Source organism: Pristis pectinata, chromosome 14 (genome assembly GCF_009764475.1).
Source record: "Pristis pectinata isolate sPriPec2 chromosome 14, sPriPec2.1.pri, whole genome shotgun sequence".
Lineage (NCBI taxonomy): Eukaryota > Metazoa > Chordata > Chondrichthyes > Rhinopristiformes > Pristidae > Pristis > Pristis pectinata.
This window is the reverse complement of record NC_067418.1, coordinates 36327345-36345863: the sequence shown is the minus strand read 5'-3', so window position 1 is coordinate 36345863 and position 18519 is coordinate 36327345. Positions and strand designations below refer to the sequence as shown.

General features: G+C 39.4%; 1 protein-coding gene across 1 annotated transcript in view; it reads left to right on the top strand.

Moving 5' to 3' along the window:
- LOC127578019 (inner centromere protein-like) overlaps nucleotides 1-18519 on the top strand; it is a 55609-nt gene that overhangs the window by 19828 nt on the left and 17262 nt on the right. The window contains exons 2-8 of the mRNA XM_052029732.1: nucleotides 4090-4245; nucleotides 6659-6754; nucleotides 8634-9385; nucleotides 10966-11011; nucleotides 13736-13802; nucleotides 13901-14027; nucleotides 16209-16254. Of these exons, the coding sequence (XP_051885692.1) occupies nucleotides 4097-4245; nucleotides 6659-6754; nucleotides 8634-9385; nucleotides 10966-11011; nucleotides 13736-13802; nucleotides 13901-14027; nucleotides 16209-16254 (1283 nt within the window). The 5' untranslated portion in view covers nucleotides 4090-4096. The remainder of the gene's footprint in view (nucleotides 1-4089; nucleotides 4246-6658; nucleotides 6755-8633; nucleotides 9386-10965; nucleotides 11012-13735; nucleotides 13803-13900; nucleotides 14028-16208; nucleotides 16255-18519) is intronic.

Below are 18519 nucleotides of genomic sequence, written 5' to 3'. Positions count from 1 at the left end.
GATTTCCTGTCACTGAAGTGTTTTCTCCTTGATGCCCCACACACACTTATCAATGGAACGCTGGAGCAAAACGTACATGGTAATTGGGTAGAAAGTCAATGAGGATTGGGTAAGAAGGCACAAGGAATACCAATTATTTTTCTCAAACCAGGAGAGGAGCCTTTTGTAACATAAAGGAACTATGCATCGGCATAAAATTTTAGCTGAGCTCGTAGGGAAGACGGTTGAAATCAATGCAGGGAAATGGCAAAACTTTGGCCTTTAAATTCAACCATAGGCTGTACTCCTGATAAGTTTATTTTCTACTCCATGTGGAATGCTAATGTGTGACTTTTACAATCTCTCCCCTTTCCTGAGCCAATTTGACTTCCCAGAATGCATTACTTTGCTCTTGTCAGGATTAAAATCCATCTGCCAACTCCCTGCCCAACTTAGATAAATGTCCTCACTATCTACACCACCATCAATTTTTGTGTCACCTGTATACTTATCATATCTCCTACATTGATATCCAAGTTGATATATATCATAAACGGCAAAGGTTGCAGCACCGATCCCTGTGGTACACCTCTTGTCACAGACTTCCTAACAGGAAAGTGCCCTTCCACCACTACCCTTTGCTTCCCACCATCAAGCCAGTTTTAAATCCAGTTAGCCAGCTTGCCTTGAAACTGATTATTTCTTAACCTTCTGGACCAGTGTACTATGCAGTACTTCATCAAGTACCTTGAATTCCATATAGAAAACATCTACTGCCCTGTCTCCACCACTCTCCTTTGTTATCCCTCAATTTAAAATAAAAATTATGAAACAGGATTTTCCACCTCACAAAGCCAAGCAGACTATTTCTAATCAGTCCCTGCCTTTCCAAATGAACATAAATCGTGTCTCTTAGTAATTCCTCAAATAATGTCCTTACCACTGACGCAAGGCTCACCAGCCTGCAGTTACTTAGCTTATTCTTGCTGCCCTTAAAGGAACAACATTAGCTCTCCTCCAGTTTTCCAGGACCTCACCTATGGCAAACAAAGATGCAAAAATCTCCATCAAAGCCTCTGTTTGCCATCTCCCCCCTTGTTTCCCATAGCATTCTGGGTTAGATCTTGTCCACCCTTGTGTTCCAAGACATCTAAACCACTTCCACCTTCTTAATAACTATGTGGTCCAATTAATCAATGTATTCCCCTGTGAATTCACAGTCCTCCGTGTCCTTGGTGAATAAAGACAAGTTGAATTCATTTAGGACCTGGCTCATATCCCCTGGCTCCACACATACAGTATATTACCCCATTGCTCCCTAAGAAAGCCTGTGCTATCCCCTACTAAGCTCTTGCTCCTATTATACTTAGAATGACTTGGGATTCTCAGTCTGACCTGCGAAGGATATTTCATGACCTCTGTTTGCTCTCCCAATTTCTTTAATTTCTCTCCTACAATCTTTGTTCTTCAGGATTGATTGTCGTTGCATGTACCCATGTGCTTCCTTTTTCCTGATCAAACCCTCAATAAAGTTTGTCATCAAAGATTCTCTAATCTTATCTTTTCCTTTCAACCTTGCCAGAACATACTGTCCGTGCTGTTTTAAAAGACTCCCACTTGTCAGATGTTGTTTTGCTTCCCCCACCGCGCGCTGCCCCCCCCCCCCCCCCAAATGCTCTCTAATCTTCCTCTGTCTGCTCTGGATTTGGTTGATTTATCCTCTATATTCAGGTCAATCTCTCCATCTGCTACACTGCTGCTGCGTTTCCCATCCCCATGCCTAATTAATTGAAACCCTCCGAGTAGTGTGAGCAAACCACCCAGTTCCGATGTAACCCATTCTCCTCATACAAGGCCCACGTGCCCTAGTTGTGGTCCCAGTGATCCAAGTACCTAAAGCCCTCTCCTGCACCAGCTCTTCAGCCTTCATTTCACAAGATCACAAGACAAGGGAGCAGAAGCAGGCCATTCGGCCCATCGAGTCTGCTCCAAGGAAAGGGAAATAGAAATGGGGAATGGGGGAAGAAGAAGAAAAAAAACTATTCTAATCCCAATTACTGGCCTTATCCCCTTATCTGACCTATCATCCTCAATTGTGGCAAAGGGGGTAATTCTGAGATTACGACTCTGGAGGTTCTACCTTTGAGTTTCTATGGCTGATTTGTAAACTTAAGGGCACAAAATTTGCAATTAGCAGTAAAACATGAGTGCTTGGCACTGGCCTTGAAGCTTCTTGCAAAGATCTGGCAATTTCTAATGAGAATTTCCCCTTTGCTGACCTTAGCAGTTCAAGGCAAAGCCTGATGTCCATCATCATCATCAAGCTGGCCAAGCAGCCAATCACAATGCATCATGTGATAATTCTTCACTTGGAAGTAAAATGCACATTTTTAAACTTTGTTAAAAATTATACAGTGCTAAATAGGGATTTGAACATGCACATTTAATGTACAAGTTAAAACATAAAGAATTGTAACTGGAAATGTGAGGCATTGGGTGAAATCATTTTTGGGACAAAAGTCTGAGCAGTAATTCTAGCTTATCAGGGACCTAGGAGTACAAAGTGCATAGTTTGTTGAAAGCAGCATCATAGGTAGACAAGGTGGTGAAAAAGATGTTTAGCACATTGTCCTTCATCAGTCAGGGCAATGAGTAAAGGAGCTGGGACATTATATTGCAATTGTATAAGTTGTTGATGAGGCTGCACTTGGAGTACTGTATACAGTTTTGATTAGCCTGTTGGAGGAAAGATTTAGTTAAACTGGAAAGAGTGCAGAAGAAATTTACGAGAATGTTGCCAGGACTAGAGGGCCTGAGTTATTGGGAGAAGTTGGCCAGGCTGGGTCTTTATTCCTTGGAACGTAAGAGAATGAGGGACCACCTTAAAAATGTTTAAAATTATGACAGGCATAGATAAGGTGGATGATAAGTCTTTTCCCCAGGGTAGGGGAGTCCAAAACTACGGGGCATAGGTTTTGGGTGAGAGGGGAAAGATTTAAAAGGGACCTGAGGGGCAACCTTTACATGCAGTGGGTGGTGAGTATATGGCACGAGCTGCTGGAGGAAGTGGTTGAGGTAGGTACAGTAGTACCATTTAAGAAGCACTTGGCCAGGTACATGCAGGTGTGGGGTTTAAAGGGATATGGGCCGAATGCAGGAAATTGGGACTATCTGGGTGGACACTGTGGTTGGTATGGACTGGTTGGGCCGAAGGGCCTGTATCCGTGTTATATTGCTCTGACATTTTTCAGGATATTTTCTAGCAGGAAGTAGTTAATAAATACCTAAAATTTGTCAGGTCTAGTGATTTTCACCCACAGTCAGTTCCCCCCATGATTCTGGTGCATTGAATTAAACTACATGTGTGGAAATTCCCTGTTTCCACTTGTGTAATGGGAGTGAATTCCTCCCATCATGACCACCCACGATCATCTGAGCCATTGATATTGATTAAAAAATAATGCAGGCGACATGAGGAAAGAAGTTTTATACAGCTCTTCTTGTAAGAAAGGCAGGTACAGATTCTCAAATGGTTTTGAAAGGGTATTTAATATTTGTACAGCCAAAATTCAGAGGTATATGGAAGGAAGAAAAACAGGTGAGTAGGAACAATGGGATTATTCTTTCATAGTTTTGGTCCAAGCCTGATAGGCCTAATGGTGGCCACCAGTGAATTATTCCAAGATACAACACACTGTCTAGTATGGTTTTTGTAAACTGTTATTTCTGCACTTTTTTCCTATAGTAGATAAATGATTCTGCAACTTAACTATGTCTTTCAGTATACCTTATTACTTTCACTATTCCTGTAACTTTTCCCAATGAAAAGTACCAAGGCAACCAATTATTCAATTGCTTCCTTGGTCATGGTCTGTATATAGAACTCATTACAATTTTCTGTTAGTGACCTTTTATGTAGTGGAAGGGAGCAGAGGGACAAAGACAAAAAAAAATCTTGAAAATTTTGCCTAGTTTAGTTGGGAGTACTTTTTAATGGATAAACTAAATAACATTTAGATATGCAGTGGAATGTAGTTTGAATTATATATGTAATTTGAAGCGAATAGCTTGAATTTTTTGTGGGCTTTACTTTTTTTGACTCCCATTTAGGGATGCCATGGCTTCTGGAACAGCAATCACAATGGTTGACACCAACAATGTGTTGAAATTCTTTGGTGAGAAACTTAATGCCATTATCGAACGTTTCAAAGAAAATGAAATATGGCTGAAAGAAATCCAGGAGGAAGCTAAGGTGATGTTTGTCAGGTAAGAATTTTCTTGTCGAACAACAAGGTGAGCAAAAAGTTTGTAACCAAAATGTCATTATGTTGATATTGGCAATGTTGCATTTGTATAGTAACTTTTAAGACACTTCAGGTGCACCATCAAGCCAAATTTGATGCCAAGCTATACCCAATTACCATGTTATTGCACAGGAGGCAGCCACTCAGTCTTTTATGCCTGCACTCTTTGAAATGGATATTTAATTGTATCAAAAAAAGCACAAGGTCAGGCCAGTGACCCAACCTTTCCATGTGAAGTTCTGATATTCCTCATCTAACTCTGATTAGCATAAACCACTTACCCCTTTAATGCCACTTAAATATGTGAACCTCAAGTACTCCTCGTAATACCAAGGTCCGCACTCTCAGTTGCTGCTAAGTAGCATTTCTGATTTCTTGGGAGACTTATTAAATGTTTCACTCCTTTCCTGCAAGTGGCAACGCACTTTGCCTAATTCATCGAAACCTTTTTGCTACCATAAAAATCTCACTTGGGTTATGCATTTTTACAATAGTTCCAGCTCTTCATTATTCCTTTTATGGATGTAATCTCTTGGATCTGTTTTATCATTTTTGCGAATCTTTTTTAATCCTGTCCTTTGCCTCCTGCCTATTGCTTTCTTAAAAAAAAGTATAGTGCCCTCTTCTCCCTTTTCAACTGGTTTCATGTGGTTCTCCAAGTTTGATCTAATTGTAGTTCAATACAAGTTCAGCATAACATTTCTATTTCTCATTCTTTCCCTCTTCTGCCCTTAATATAAGTGATTTTTCAAACTTCATTTATTTATTAGTTCTGCTTATTTCTTACCCATAGCTGTGGAAATATTTGTTTTATCCAGTTCCCTTTTGAAAGTTAAAACTATATTTGCTTCCTTCGGCAGAAAGGCCTTCTACTGAGGGAGTAGGTTCAACTAAGTTTAAAAATGGAATCACATCTGTGTGTATTATTACCTCTTTTGTGTGCAATGTGGTATAGAGTTCATAAAATCTGTTGAGGTTTTACCTCCAAGATTGAGGGAAAAATGGGTTTCATTTCATGGGACGTGAGCATCCCTGCTGGGGGAAGGAGCAGTTCCATTGGGTGGGGTTTAAATGAAAGGGGCTGGGACTTGTGTCTTGTCAAATTGGAAAAAATTGGGCTGTAGTTGCGGCTTTAAATTAAGTGGTTGTGTGGAGTGTTCAGGTGAGTAGAAATTTAGAAAGTTTGAGAGTAGAAGAAAATATTGCAGGGTAGTGCTAGAGTAATGCTAACTAGGGGACAATGTACAAATGTAAGAATGCACCTGTAATTAAGTTCTCTAGCAAAAAAAAGACAAATTTGAAGTTTATCTGAATCTACAAAGCATTTCTGCATGATGGGTGGCACAAATATAAATACAAGGGTGTATCTGATAACCATCTCAGAAGGACTGAGATCTGAATATTCTGAATATATGACATTTTGGAAGGAAGATGGAAAGGACAAGGTAGGATAACTCAATAAAAAATGAGATTGGTAGAGTTGTGAGAAATTATCATGGCTTGGGCGATCGAGATATTGACTTGGTTTGAGTGGACTTGAGAAATAACAAGAGAAATAATTCTTGTGGGAATAATCTAGGGAGGCCCTAACACTACACCTACTGTAGGGGTAGAATATAAATTAAGAATTTGTTGAAAAGCAGTACACAATCCCTTGACATTGAGTTAAATTGTCTTTGAATCTTTTAATGCCAGATCATGAATAAATATCCTGCACTTCATCTTATTGTTCCTTCAGGATGTACAGTTCCACCACTTTGAAATGTAAAAGAACTTTTTAAGATTGTGTCTGTTGATTTACAAATTGCTGCTTTCTCTATTTTAGACAGGACTGTAAGGGCATTTACTCATTGGTTAATTACTGCAATAAGATTCTTGATAAGCATTACAAATTGGCGGTCAATTATTATTTATCTTTTGTAATTATTTCATAATTTCTTGCCTCTCATTGCTTTCCCATCTTTGGTTCTGAAACTTAATTGAATACATAGTTCTCCTCAAACTGTTAAGTTGACTTTCTGTATGTATAGCCCATTCTAGATGAGCATTTATTATGCTTCCCTTTCCAATTTCCAATTCTTCTTGAGACAAAGCGTGTAGAAAGGAATATCAGCTGCTAAAGGCCATGAGATCATTCTCAGATATGTTTATTGTTCTGGTGAGGAATTAATGTTTGGGACCTCTGGAATGTTCCCAGGCGCAAATAACTGTTCTCTAGGCTTTGATATCATTCAGTTGGTAGTCATGGCTAATCCATCCAAACCTTATGGTGGGAAAACATTGGTACCAATATATTATTGCACTGGAGTGAACTTCAATCTAACCCAGTCTAAAATGCTAATTATTAATAATACAAAGTAAAAATTGCTTTTCAGTGGTTTTAATGCAGAGCCTGAATTAATGCCGAAAACTCCTTCAGAGAGAAAACGGCGTAGGAGATGTCCATCGATGGTCCAGGATCCCAATAAGAGGTAGAGATGACAAGGGTGTTTAATGAAGAATTGCAGTTCAACTTCAATAGAATTGTCTGAACATAACTAGATCTCAACAACTTGATTTTTGTGTCTTAAGATCTTTGCTGTCCTCCATTGTTAGAATGGTTAACAAACCAAAGTGACTACTTCAAGGTATAAATGTTGTTTGCAGAAGATGCACACAACCATAATAGGAGACAAGGTGATCATAGAGGGTTGCTTTTGTGACTGGAGGTTTGTGATCAGTGGTACACCACAAAGATTGGTGCTGGGACCCTTGCTGTTTGTCACAGACATTAATGATTTTGATATGAATGAAGGAGGTATGATTAAGTCTGCATATGACACAAAATTGTTGTTGATAGTGGGGATGGTATCATGTGACAGAACAATGTTGAATAGGCTTGAGCACAGCAATGACAATTGCATTAAGTAATAGGTGATGAACTTGGTGAGGCCTAACAGGGATAAGACATAGGCCACGAATGGTAGGGCCCCAGGGAGTATTCAGGAACAGAAGGACCTTTTGTGTATCAGTTCATAGATCCCCAGTTGTGGCAGGACAGATAGGCAAGATGGTGAAGATGATGTCTGGAATGCTGACCTTCATTAGCTGGGGCATAGAATACAAGTCCATAGAAGTTACAATACAAATTTGTTAAACTTTGGTTAGGCTACTGCTAGAATACTGTATGCCTTTCTGGTCACCAACTTAAAGAAGAAGGTGAATGCACAAGAGGATGCAGAGAAGATTTACCAGAATGTTGCCTTGGATGGATTTACAGAGAGACTGGATAGGATTGGTTTGTTTTCTTTGGAGTGGAGGAGGCTGAGGGAGGAGGGACCTGATTGAGGTGTAGAAAACTGAGAGGCAGAGGTAGGGGCAGATAATGAGAAACTTTCCCCATAATGGAGTTGTGTAAAAACCAGACAGCAAATGCCAAGGTGAGGAGTAAGAGGGTTAGATAGGGTCTGAGGAGAAGTCTTTTTACCCAGCTGGTGGTTGCAATCTGAAATGCACATCTTAAGGTGGTGTCGGCAGGTACTCTTGTAACTTTTTTTTTGAAGTATCTGGGTGGTATCCAGATCCAAAAAGTATCCCTCAAATTAATGCATAAAAGGCAATGGACCAAGTGTTGGTAAATGGGATTAGTATAGATGGGTACTTAATGATCAGCTTAGACATGGTGAGCCAAAGGGAGTGTTTCTATGCTGTATGACTCTACCTATAATTTTAGTAATAGCTTGTGGAAGTGAATGGATTTTGATTTTTTTTTTGGTAAAAGTTGTCAGAAGTGTACATTTCTTCACCAAAGCCTTGGGATGAAAAAGGGGTGATAGAGGAAGGAGTTTGTCCAACAAAACTGAAAAGTGGCAATTTAACATTTCAATGAATCCCTATCCCCATCCAAATAAGTTTAGGATAGTGAAGCAGAGATTGGTGGAGGAAGTTTTGTCATAGGCATTTTTCTTAATGTTTGACATAGGAATGATGAAGAAGAATCGTGCTTTTCCTTTGACTTTTGAGTTCTTGCTGGCTCATGTGATTAAACACAGATGACCTATCCAGACTTGAAGGTTTCTGGACACTTGGACACAAGAGAAAATTGGGAGGAAGGGAAATAATTCCATTAGGAAAAATTGATTTCGGTCAAGATTATAAATGTGATTTATTTTAATGTGACTGGATTGGGATAGTTTTTTTTCCCATTTCAAGTAAAAGCACAAAATGCAGGAAATACTTAGTGAGTCGGACAGCTCCATCTGTGGAGCAAGAACCAGTTAACGTTTTGGGTTAATTACCTTTTCAATCTTTTGTTTTGTATTTATTTTGATTGTCTAAGTGTATTTCAATCTTTTTAATGTTATTTCTCAGGTTTTCAAGAAGCAGAAAGAGTTTAAGACGTTCTTCAGTTCAACGGATAAAGCTGAGAAATAGGGTCTTTGAGGAAGATAATAAGTGCACTGAAATGGTTGAGCAGGCACAGCCTGCATGCCTGACTCAATCAGCATCATATGCTGCAGCGACTACCAGTCAAGAAACTGAGAAGACCAGTGCATCCCCTGCTCTCCCCATAAATGGTAGAGTTCCATTAGTTGACCTATCACTGAATGATTGCAAGAGTGCAGAATTGTATCAAAAGGCTCACATGGCCTATGCGGCTCAAACTCTGCAGAATTTTGAAAGTGTGAACTTGCCTCCGAAAGCAGGTGAGACAAAGTTGCTGCCTCAGAATGGAACTGTTTTGGAATCATGGACTCCTTCTGTCACTGTCTTGCACCTTGACAGCCCGAATCATGAAACAAATGGATTGAAAATAAATGCCGATGCTACTAAAAGTACAGTTAGTGAATCTAGCTCAGGTTATTGGGAGCTGAGTAATGCTCCAGCTGATGAGGTCTGCATCTCTGAGGAAGATTTAAACAAGTCAGTTTGCAGAACCAAAAGAAGAACCCGAAGATTGATGCGGAAAAGCATTGCTGGCCGCAGATCCAGCAGTGCAAGGTTGACGGATAAGTATTCGTTGAATGTTCAACGGACCACAATGGTGCAGGAATCCACCAGAAAATCATTACGCAAATCCATTGCCAGGAGAAAGAGTGTCCTACTTTCTTCTGTTTCCAGTTGTAAGTATTGCCATCCAAAAGATATAGAAAATGTTGGACATACTCTCGTCAGGTGACATCTATGGAGAGAGAAACAATCTGATCAGTGACTTCTCAAAATAAGAAAACCTACTTTTAGTAAGAAAGGCTTGATGCCCATATGTTGTTTTCTTTTTTATATCAGAGCAGTAAATGAAACATGAGATGAAGGACCTAAAAATAGTAATACAATCAGTTGTTGAAGGGGTACAAAGAAGTTGCGACATTATTGATCCTCAAATTGGAAGAAATTTATAAGATCAACTAGCTTAGGTTGTTATAATTCCAAAAATAGTCAAAGGTATAATTGTGGTACTTAAATATCATGAAAAGTTTGGGCAACTTCAGAATTTAAGCACATTGTTCTCAATTTGAAAGTATGACTCAATGAAAGAAAGTAGGAATTCCAGGAGGAAGTAGCTTTTAGTTTATAGAAAGGCAATGATGATGAAACATTTTATTTGGTTCCCAAGCAAAATGGATGGATTGTTGTTGACAAATAGGATTTGGGATAATAAAAGCATAATGGGAATATTGATTTTATTAGGATGGTTCTTGGCTACAAGGTTAAACTGTTGGTCTCCTTGGGCCAAAGAAAACTGAGAGGAGCATTGATAGAGATGTGCTGATGATAACTAGTTTAGATGGATAACTCGAGAGGAAATTGTCCCCATGAGTGGATGGTTCAATGGCCTGAGGTACATTGGGGGGGAAAAATTTTTTTTTGAAAAAAATGTAGGGGTATGTTGGGGTGGGGGGTGAATGAGAAAGAGGCAAGGTGATTGTTTTCAGTACTTGCTACCTATAAAGATGGTGGAACAAGAATTGACTGACTCTTTCTGCCTTGCCGTGTAGCAGTTAGCGTAATACTATTACAGCGCCAGTGACCCAGTTTCAATTCTGGCTGCCTCCGTAAGGAGTTTGTACGTTCTCTCTGTGACTGTGTGGGTTTCCTCTGGGTGCTCTAGTTTCCTCCCACATTCCAAAGAAGTGCAGGTTAGGAAGTTGTGGGCATGCTATGTTGGCACCGGAAGCGTGGCAACGCTTGCGGGCTACCCCCAGAACATTCTACGCAAAGCTGCATTTCAGTGTTTCGATGTACATGTGACTAAAGAAATCTTATCTCCTTTAAGCACATTTTTGTGATGAGGATTTTTTTTTCTCACTGGAATAAAACTTCATTCTAAAGGGCAAGTCTTGCTGTTATTTGGCAAAATTCTGTAATGATCAGAGGGACAAACAATATTTCAAACAATATATTTGAAATGTGTAAATATGAAATTGAAAGTGAGAAAATGTATCTGGGGTTTTAAAAAAAATGTGTAGACCTTAACTGTCATTGCCATTGGTGTCTTCCCAACTACCTAACTTATCAATATACTTGAGTCTAGGATTGATTTGTATTTCTGGGTTTCAGTTTTTGCTGCTTGATTCCAGATGTTAAAGAACTTGCCTCTTCAAAATTTTTCACTCAATTGATAACTCTTAAATATGTCACATTTTTTTCCACTAATTTTGTATTACATACAATTGTACTTCAATAATGTCTATTTTATCCATAGACAATGACTCCATTGAGAAAACCAAAGAAAATGTGAAAAATGAATGGTAAGATTTTCATTGAAGTTGCCAACTGAAAAGAATGCTCAAATTGGTTCAAATCCTTTAAGTATTTTTACCAACTGGGGCTGTATAGAAATATGTATACATTTGTATTTTATCTGAAGGTATCTCTTCCCACACACCTGCATCATTATTACTGGCATCATTCAAAGATACTGTATGCCGCTTTGTCTCTCCCTGCATGCAAAGTCACCGTGACCCCATTCAAAAACCTGTCAGTTTCTGTATGTGCTGATGATACTCTGTCAAGCCATTTCCTGTCTCCAATTTGTCAGGATTTTCCTGTCAGGCCTTGCCTAAACATTAAATGTTATAGTCGTGCTGCATACAGCTTTGGCCTGCTTCATTTGCTGGGAAGTTGTGGATGATATTGAACTATGCAATCATTAGTGAACATGCCCACTTCTGATCTATATGAAAAGAGTCATTAATGGAGTAGAAGATTACCACCGGAATATTGTCTGGAGGAACAAGCAGTCATGTCCTGAAGCTAGGATGGTTGACCTCCAATGACCACAAATAGCTTCCTTATGTGAGGTATGACTCCAAACACTGGGTGTTTTCCCTTTGCCCATTGACTTTAGTTTTACCAGGGCTCCTTGATGCTGCACTTGGTCAAAAGCTGCCTTGATGTCAAAGGGAATCTTCCTTGCCTCTCCTCTGCAATTCAAATTTTTTGCTACATTTGGCCAAGGTTGTTGAGGTCTGGACCTAAAAGGTCTTGGTGAAAGCCAGTTTTGTTATTGGTGAGTAAGTGTCACATGATGGCACTGCTAATAATGTCTTCCAATTATTATGCTGACTGAGAGTAAACTGGGTGGTAATTTTATGAATTGGATTTGTCCTTTTTATGAACAGGATGTACCTGGCCAATTTTGCCTATTGTCTGGTAGATGCCACTAGTATTTGTACTAGAACTGCTTGGATAGAGGCACTTCCAGTTCTGGAGTACAGGTCTCCAGTTCTACAGCTGGGATATTGGTTAGGCCTGTAGTCCTTGCTGAATCCAATGCTCTCAGTTCTTGGTGTTACATGGTGTGAATTGACTTGGTGGGCTTTTGTGATGGTGAAGATCCTCAACGGAAGCTGTGATGATGCCCTTGGCACTTTTGGCTGAATGTTGCTGCGAATGCTTAAGCTTTGTCTTTGTACTCATCAGTGGAGCCTCCTCACTGAGAATTTTTCATGGAGCTGCCACCTGCTATTATTAGTTATCTAGTTGTTCATTGTCATTCACAGCCAGGTGTGGGGACTGCAGAGCTTTTATCTGATCTGTTGGTTGAGAGCGAGCTTGGCAAAAAAAAGTATACAACAAGCAGAGTTCTCTAGCAGACATACAGTCATAGTTGTAGAGTGATACAGCATGGAAATGGACTGTTCAATCCATTTTAGTCCGTGCCAAGTATTGAGCACCCATTACATAAATCCCATTTTATTCTCCCCACATTCCCATCAACTCTCCCCAGATTCGACCACTCACGTGTACACTTTGGGGCAATTTATGGTGACAAATTAACCTCCACCTGCATATCTTTCAAATGTGGGGGGAAAACTGGAGCACCCAGAGGAAATGCGTGCTGACAAGATGAATATACAAATGCTACACCAACTGTACAGAGGTCAGGATTGAACCCAGGTCGTTAGACCTGTGAGGCAGGAACACTACTCGCTGTACCACAGTTTCACTTGGTTGGCACCTAATTTTTAGATATGCCCCTGCTGTAGGCATGCCCTTTAAGCCTAATTAAGGCAAGGTTGATCCCCTGGCTTGATGATAGTGAATTAAATGCTAGACCATGAGGTTATAGGTCATGGGAAAGTACATTGCCACTGCTGGTGATGGTCCACTGTGCCTTATGAATGATGGGATTTGAGCTGCCAGATGTTCTAAGTTTTTATGCAATTGTAGTGGCACATTATACACTGAAGAGTGGCCTCTGTAAACACAAGGTTTCACCTCTAGGACTGTGGTAGGCACTTCTACTAATACTATAAAAGGACAGATGTTTCTGTTGTAGGTAGATTCCTCCAGGACTAGTATGTTTGTGCCTTTTTATTAATTCGCCAATCTGCCAGCTATATCCTTGGCCAGCTCAATCAGTGGTGGTGGTTACCAAGCCTCTCTTGGTTACAGACATTTGAGGTTCTTTTCCCTCTTTCCCTCAAAGTACATTCTGTGTCCTTCCTACTTTCTGCTTCTTTCAAATGTTATTTAGTGAGTCATTTAGTCATCAGCTGAGGATGATGATCATGATATTAAGAGGTTTCTCTGCCCATGTTTCACCTGATGCCACGAGGCTTCATGGAGTCTGGAGGTGATGCTGGGGATTTCGAGGGCTACCCCATCCTGCCTCTATACCATGGTGCTGCCTGCTACTCCCTGGTGATCTGTACTTCTGGGGGATAGGGCAAAATGGGGTTTTGATATCAGAGTCTGGCTCAGTCCCAAAGGTACAAATCTGTGAGGGTGACTGACAAGTTGTTGCTTGATGACAGTCATTTAAGAAATGGCCATGTCAAACAATGTATGGCAGGGAACTAGATCGTGGCAAGTATGAGGTCAATAGAAGTAAGTGTGAAGATTTTCTTGTTATTGATCTCATTGGCTTAACATTACTGAAAGGCTAAGAATCATTCATTGCCCAACTTTTGTAGCAAAATACTGGATGTTAATGGATATTTGAAAACTGCCATATCTTGTCATTGCAGTGTTGAAGCAATTTCACGCACAGTCCTTCAACCTGAGCAACCAGAAGAGAAGCTGCCAGCTGCATCGGTAGATATGATATAAAAAATCTTTCTAATAGTTTTGTTGTTTGATTTGTATCTTATCACACTTTTGATACCAAAATTGAGTTGCTTATTTGTATCTAGGCTTCTGAAAAAGATTGTAGTAACTTGCAAAATACCGCAAAAGTTGCCATCAGCAATTTGGAGAATATGGCTGTTGCTGCAGTTAAGCCCCAAGTCTGCAGAACCTCACCAAGAATTCAAAGGAAAGGTTTGTATAGATTTCATTTTATAGGCCACTGCAGCTCAGCATAGTTGCATTGTTTTGAGTTATTGTGTTGCTTTGAATTTTCTGCACAAAGTACATTGGAGCTTGTAGAAAGTTTCATTGGAAGGAGCAATCAAGCGCACTCTATAGCAGGAATAGTTGAGATTTTCTTATTTCTATAACTCTTGGTCATTTTGCAAGAAAATAATCTTCCAATAGGCAGAATGAAGGAATGACATTTGCTGTTGCATTTTCTTAAAAGTAGCTTTGTAGCAACAGCAGCTATTTCGTATACTAGAGTATGTGCTGTTGTATCCACATAATTGTTTTTAGATTAGGCTAATATCAGCTGAACTTAAAGAGCAACAATGCTGCCTTGACATGAAATCAAATTTGCAATGTGTGATAACTCTACCCTCCCGATATAGTAATAATTTGCATTAACTTGAATAAACATTCCAAATTATTCCTTTTTTTTTTATATAAAAGGTATAAGCGATGAAGAAAAGTTGACTTTTGTATAAGTGCTGAAATGGTTTGGCGACTTAAAATTTTACATTCAATGGTCCTATTACTACATTATGGAGGATCCTATTGGATGCTTGCTTCCATTAATAAGTATTCATTAATATGTCTCCCTTCCCTTTTAGCACCATTCCTTTAAAACCTTCTCTATTTTCTGTAGACGTTTTTGGAGTTTTTGCAAATGCCATTGTGTCTTTAAAAAAATGTCCACATGTGCAACATTTCAAGTCATTGCCTCATGTTCATAAGAACTGAAAAGCCCTGCTCTTCCAAATTATTCCCAGTTATTTCTCGTCCTAAAACTGTCTTGTTGTTCTAGACTGTCCCCTTTCAGAATACTCCGTTTTGTTTCAATGAGATCGCCTCTCAGTATAGACTTATTCAGCTTAATCTTTCTTTGCAAATTAGCTCGCTCTTCCATAGATTGTAAATAGCTGAGGCGCCAGCAGTGATCACATAGTCAACTGACTGGATACATCTTGCAAATCTGAAAATAGTATTTACCTGAAATCTCATTGTTAATCAATCCTCAATACTAGTTTGACACCCTTAACTGAGTCATATTGTGCAATAACTTATTAGGTGGCACCTTGTAGAATCTCATCCATCGGTGATATTGACCCAGTTTTCCTCTCCCCATTAACACTGCCTCATCTGCTGTGGCATATCCTATAGCCATTGCGCCCTTTTCCATGTTCCTTTCTTTGTACTCTTGCTGCTGTAGCTTTTGTTCTGTTTTTCTTTCTCCTACTGCCCCTGACTGGATGACATCTATAACTTGGCCCCATGGCAAGCCTTCCTCTTGCTGAGTGTTTCCAGTGTTTTCTGTTTTATCATTGAATGTATTATATTCAATAGGTTCCCTTTATCCACCCTAGCGTTACATTTTAGAGAACTCCAAAATTGGTTAGCTGTGTTGCCAAGTCATGTGTTTATGTAGTTTCTGTTTGTATAATTGATTCCTGGCAGGCTGGATTTATTAGCCCATAATCCTGTTTTTTTTTCTTCTTTTGAATAGCAATGTATATTTTGCCTACTTCCAGACTCTTGAGACATTTTTCAAAAAAAAAATTATGGAATTTTTGAAGACTCCATTAATTCTGCAGCCACTTTATAGAATCCTAAGATGAAGTTATCAGTTCCAGGAGATTTTTTGGCCTTGGACCAATTAATTTGCCCGGTACATTATCTTGATTGAAACCAAATGTTTTAAGTTCCTCATTCTTTGTCTTGTGGCTACTTATTATTTTGAAATGCTTATATTAGAAGGCATACAAAATATTTGTTTGACTGGTCTGGCATTTTTACTTCCCCCATTCATTAATTTCCCTTCCTCAACTAAATTTTTGCTATGCTCTCTTTTGCAAGTAAGGTTGGATTAGAATAGTCCTAAAATTGTTGGAAGTATCTGATGCCTAATGCTTAAAATTGCAGTGATTGAAGAATGAGCAGTGAAGGAGAGAAAAAGGAATTCATTCCTTGGTTTACTTTTTCAAATGTTCTTCAAGGGAAGTCAGGTGACACACACGAAAGGGAATGTGCTAGGTTGAAATCTAAATGGTTCTCCAGTTTTGAAGCTAGGTTGTAACAGTTTCAGTTACTGAAATAGGATTTCCTTGGCACTTGATATTTTGATTCTTGTCTGTTTAATTTTCACAGATAGCATTAATTCTGGTAAATTGAACTCTGCCAACCAGACTGATGGGTGAGTTTCTGTGTGATCTATTATAATGCTAGGTTTTAATTGCTTGCTGAGCCTAATGTCCTAAAATTTAAGTGTGGTGCTGGTAAGCTGATCTTTCTATTGACTTGTACGTCTAGCTTCAAATACCAAACTGCTGGTTTACTGTTGTTCTGCATATCTGACATTACAGGATGATCATAAATTTCCACCAAATATCAGGAAGACCAAAGCAATTGTTTTTGGTTCCTTCCCAAGCTATGGACTCCCTGATATGTTTGAAACTGAACCAGATTATTTGTATCCTTTGGTGTTAAATTTGACATTGTACAAATATATAACAGAGCTCATTTTGGTCTCTATCACTTGCTCATCTACCCCCAACATCTACCTTACCTTGGCTTAACTGCTTTGAAAACCACATTCATTGTTAGCTCTAGACTAAAACACTGGATTGAGTAGTGCTGGCTGACCAGTCTTATTCTACCCTATGAACTTCCAAGCTCCATTTAACCTTCATTTCTCTGTTGCTGTCTTGCATTGGCTCCCAGTTAAACAGCACCTTGATTTTTTTTTAAAAAGGTGATTGTTCTTGTTTTCAAATCCCTTAATACCTTGTCTCTTGTCACTCTTTATAACCTTGTCCAGCTTGCCAACCCTTAAAGATTTGTCATAGTCAAAAGAAGAGATTCCACCACTCACCTACAAACTTGGGGTAAATTATAGTGGCAAATTATCTAAGATTACAGCATGATTTACATCAACTGGAAAAGTGAGCCAAGGAATGGGGGATGGAATTTGGACAAGTGCAAAGTGTTGTATTTTGGTCATGAATCTGAGTCACGACTGGCACAGTAAATGGCAGGACCACAAAGTGTGTTGCAGAACAGACCATCGGGTACAAATACATAGTTTCCTGAAAATAGCAACACAGGTAGGCAGGGTGGTGAAGAATATGTTTGGCATGCTTGCTTTCATCAGTCAGGGCATTGAGTATAGGAGTTTGGATGTTATGTGACAACTGTACAAGTTGTTGGTGAGACTGCACTTGGAGTACTGCGTGCAGTTCTAGTTGCCTAGCTATAAGAAGGATGTTATTAGGCTGGAAAGGATGCAGAAAGTTTAATAAGGATGTTACTGGGACTGGTGAGCTTGAGTTACAAGAAAAGGCTGGGATTTTTTTCCCCCTTGAGTGTAGGAGTTTGAGGGGTAACCTCGTAGAGGTATATAGCATCATGAGGGGCAGAGATAAGTAGAATAGTCTTTTTCCCAGGGTAGGGGAGTCCAAAACTAGAAGGTATTTAAGATGAGGGGAACATTTAAAGGGGACCCGAGGAGCAACTTTGTCCACATGGGGGTGGGTATATGGAATGAGCTACCAGAGGGCATGGCGGAGGCAGGTACAATTACAATGCTTAAAAGACACTTAGATGGATAGGAAAGGTTTAGAGGGATATACGCAAAATACAGGCAATTGGGACTAGCTCAAAGATCTTTTGGTTGGCATGGATGAGTTGGATGAAAGGGCCTGTTTCTGTGCTGTACAATTCTGACTAAATCCAAGTGGTCTTGGGGAGAATGTACACATTTAACACGGATAGCACCCAAGGTTGGAACTGAACCTAGGTCTCTGAGAGGCAGTGGCTCTACGAGCTGTGTGACTGGGCCACCTTGTCTCCTAATCGTTTCCATTTCTGGCTCTTGATTATCCCCAAATCTAATTGCTCCACATCATGCAGCTCCTCATTCTTCAGCTGCCAAAGCCTAAAGTTCTGAAAATTCCCTCCCTAAACTCTGCTTGCTTTAAAACCAATCTTATTGGTCAGGTCTTCGGTCATCTACCCAATTGTCACTCAATGTCAAATTTCACAAAATAATTCTTTGTAAAGCACCTCTAATCACCCAGCATCTTTAATGTAGCAAAGTTATTGTTACCTGTTCTGGATCATGAAAGAAGGTTGAACTGTATGAGAAATGCAGTTATGGTTGTATCACAAATTATTTTATGGTCTAAGAATCCATTTTCTCCAAAAAAAAAAAATGGTTTGACTCAATTTTTGAGGTTGCAGATAATCATCCCTGTATTGTAGAAAACAGTCCGTTTGTAGTCTGGTAAGAGGGTGAGGTTAAGCTTTGATTAAATTGAGACCTGTCTGTAAAAAAAAAAATAGCTTGTGTAAAACTTGTTGTTACTGATCATTTTTCCTCCCCCTCATTTAATTGCGTAACTTTTTTCCATCCTGTATTATTTCCAATGTAATTGCTATAAAACTAAATGTTTTAATACCT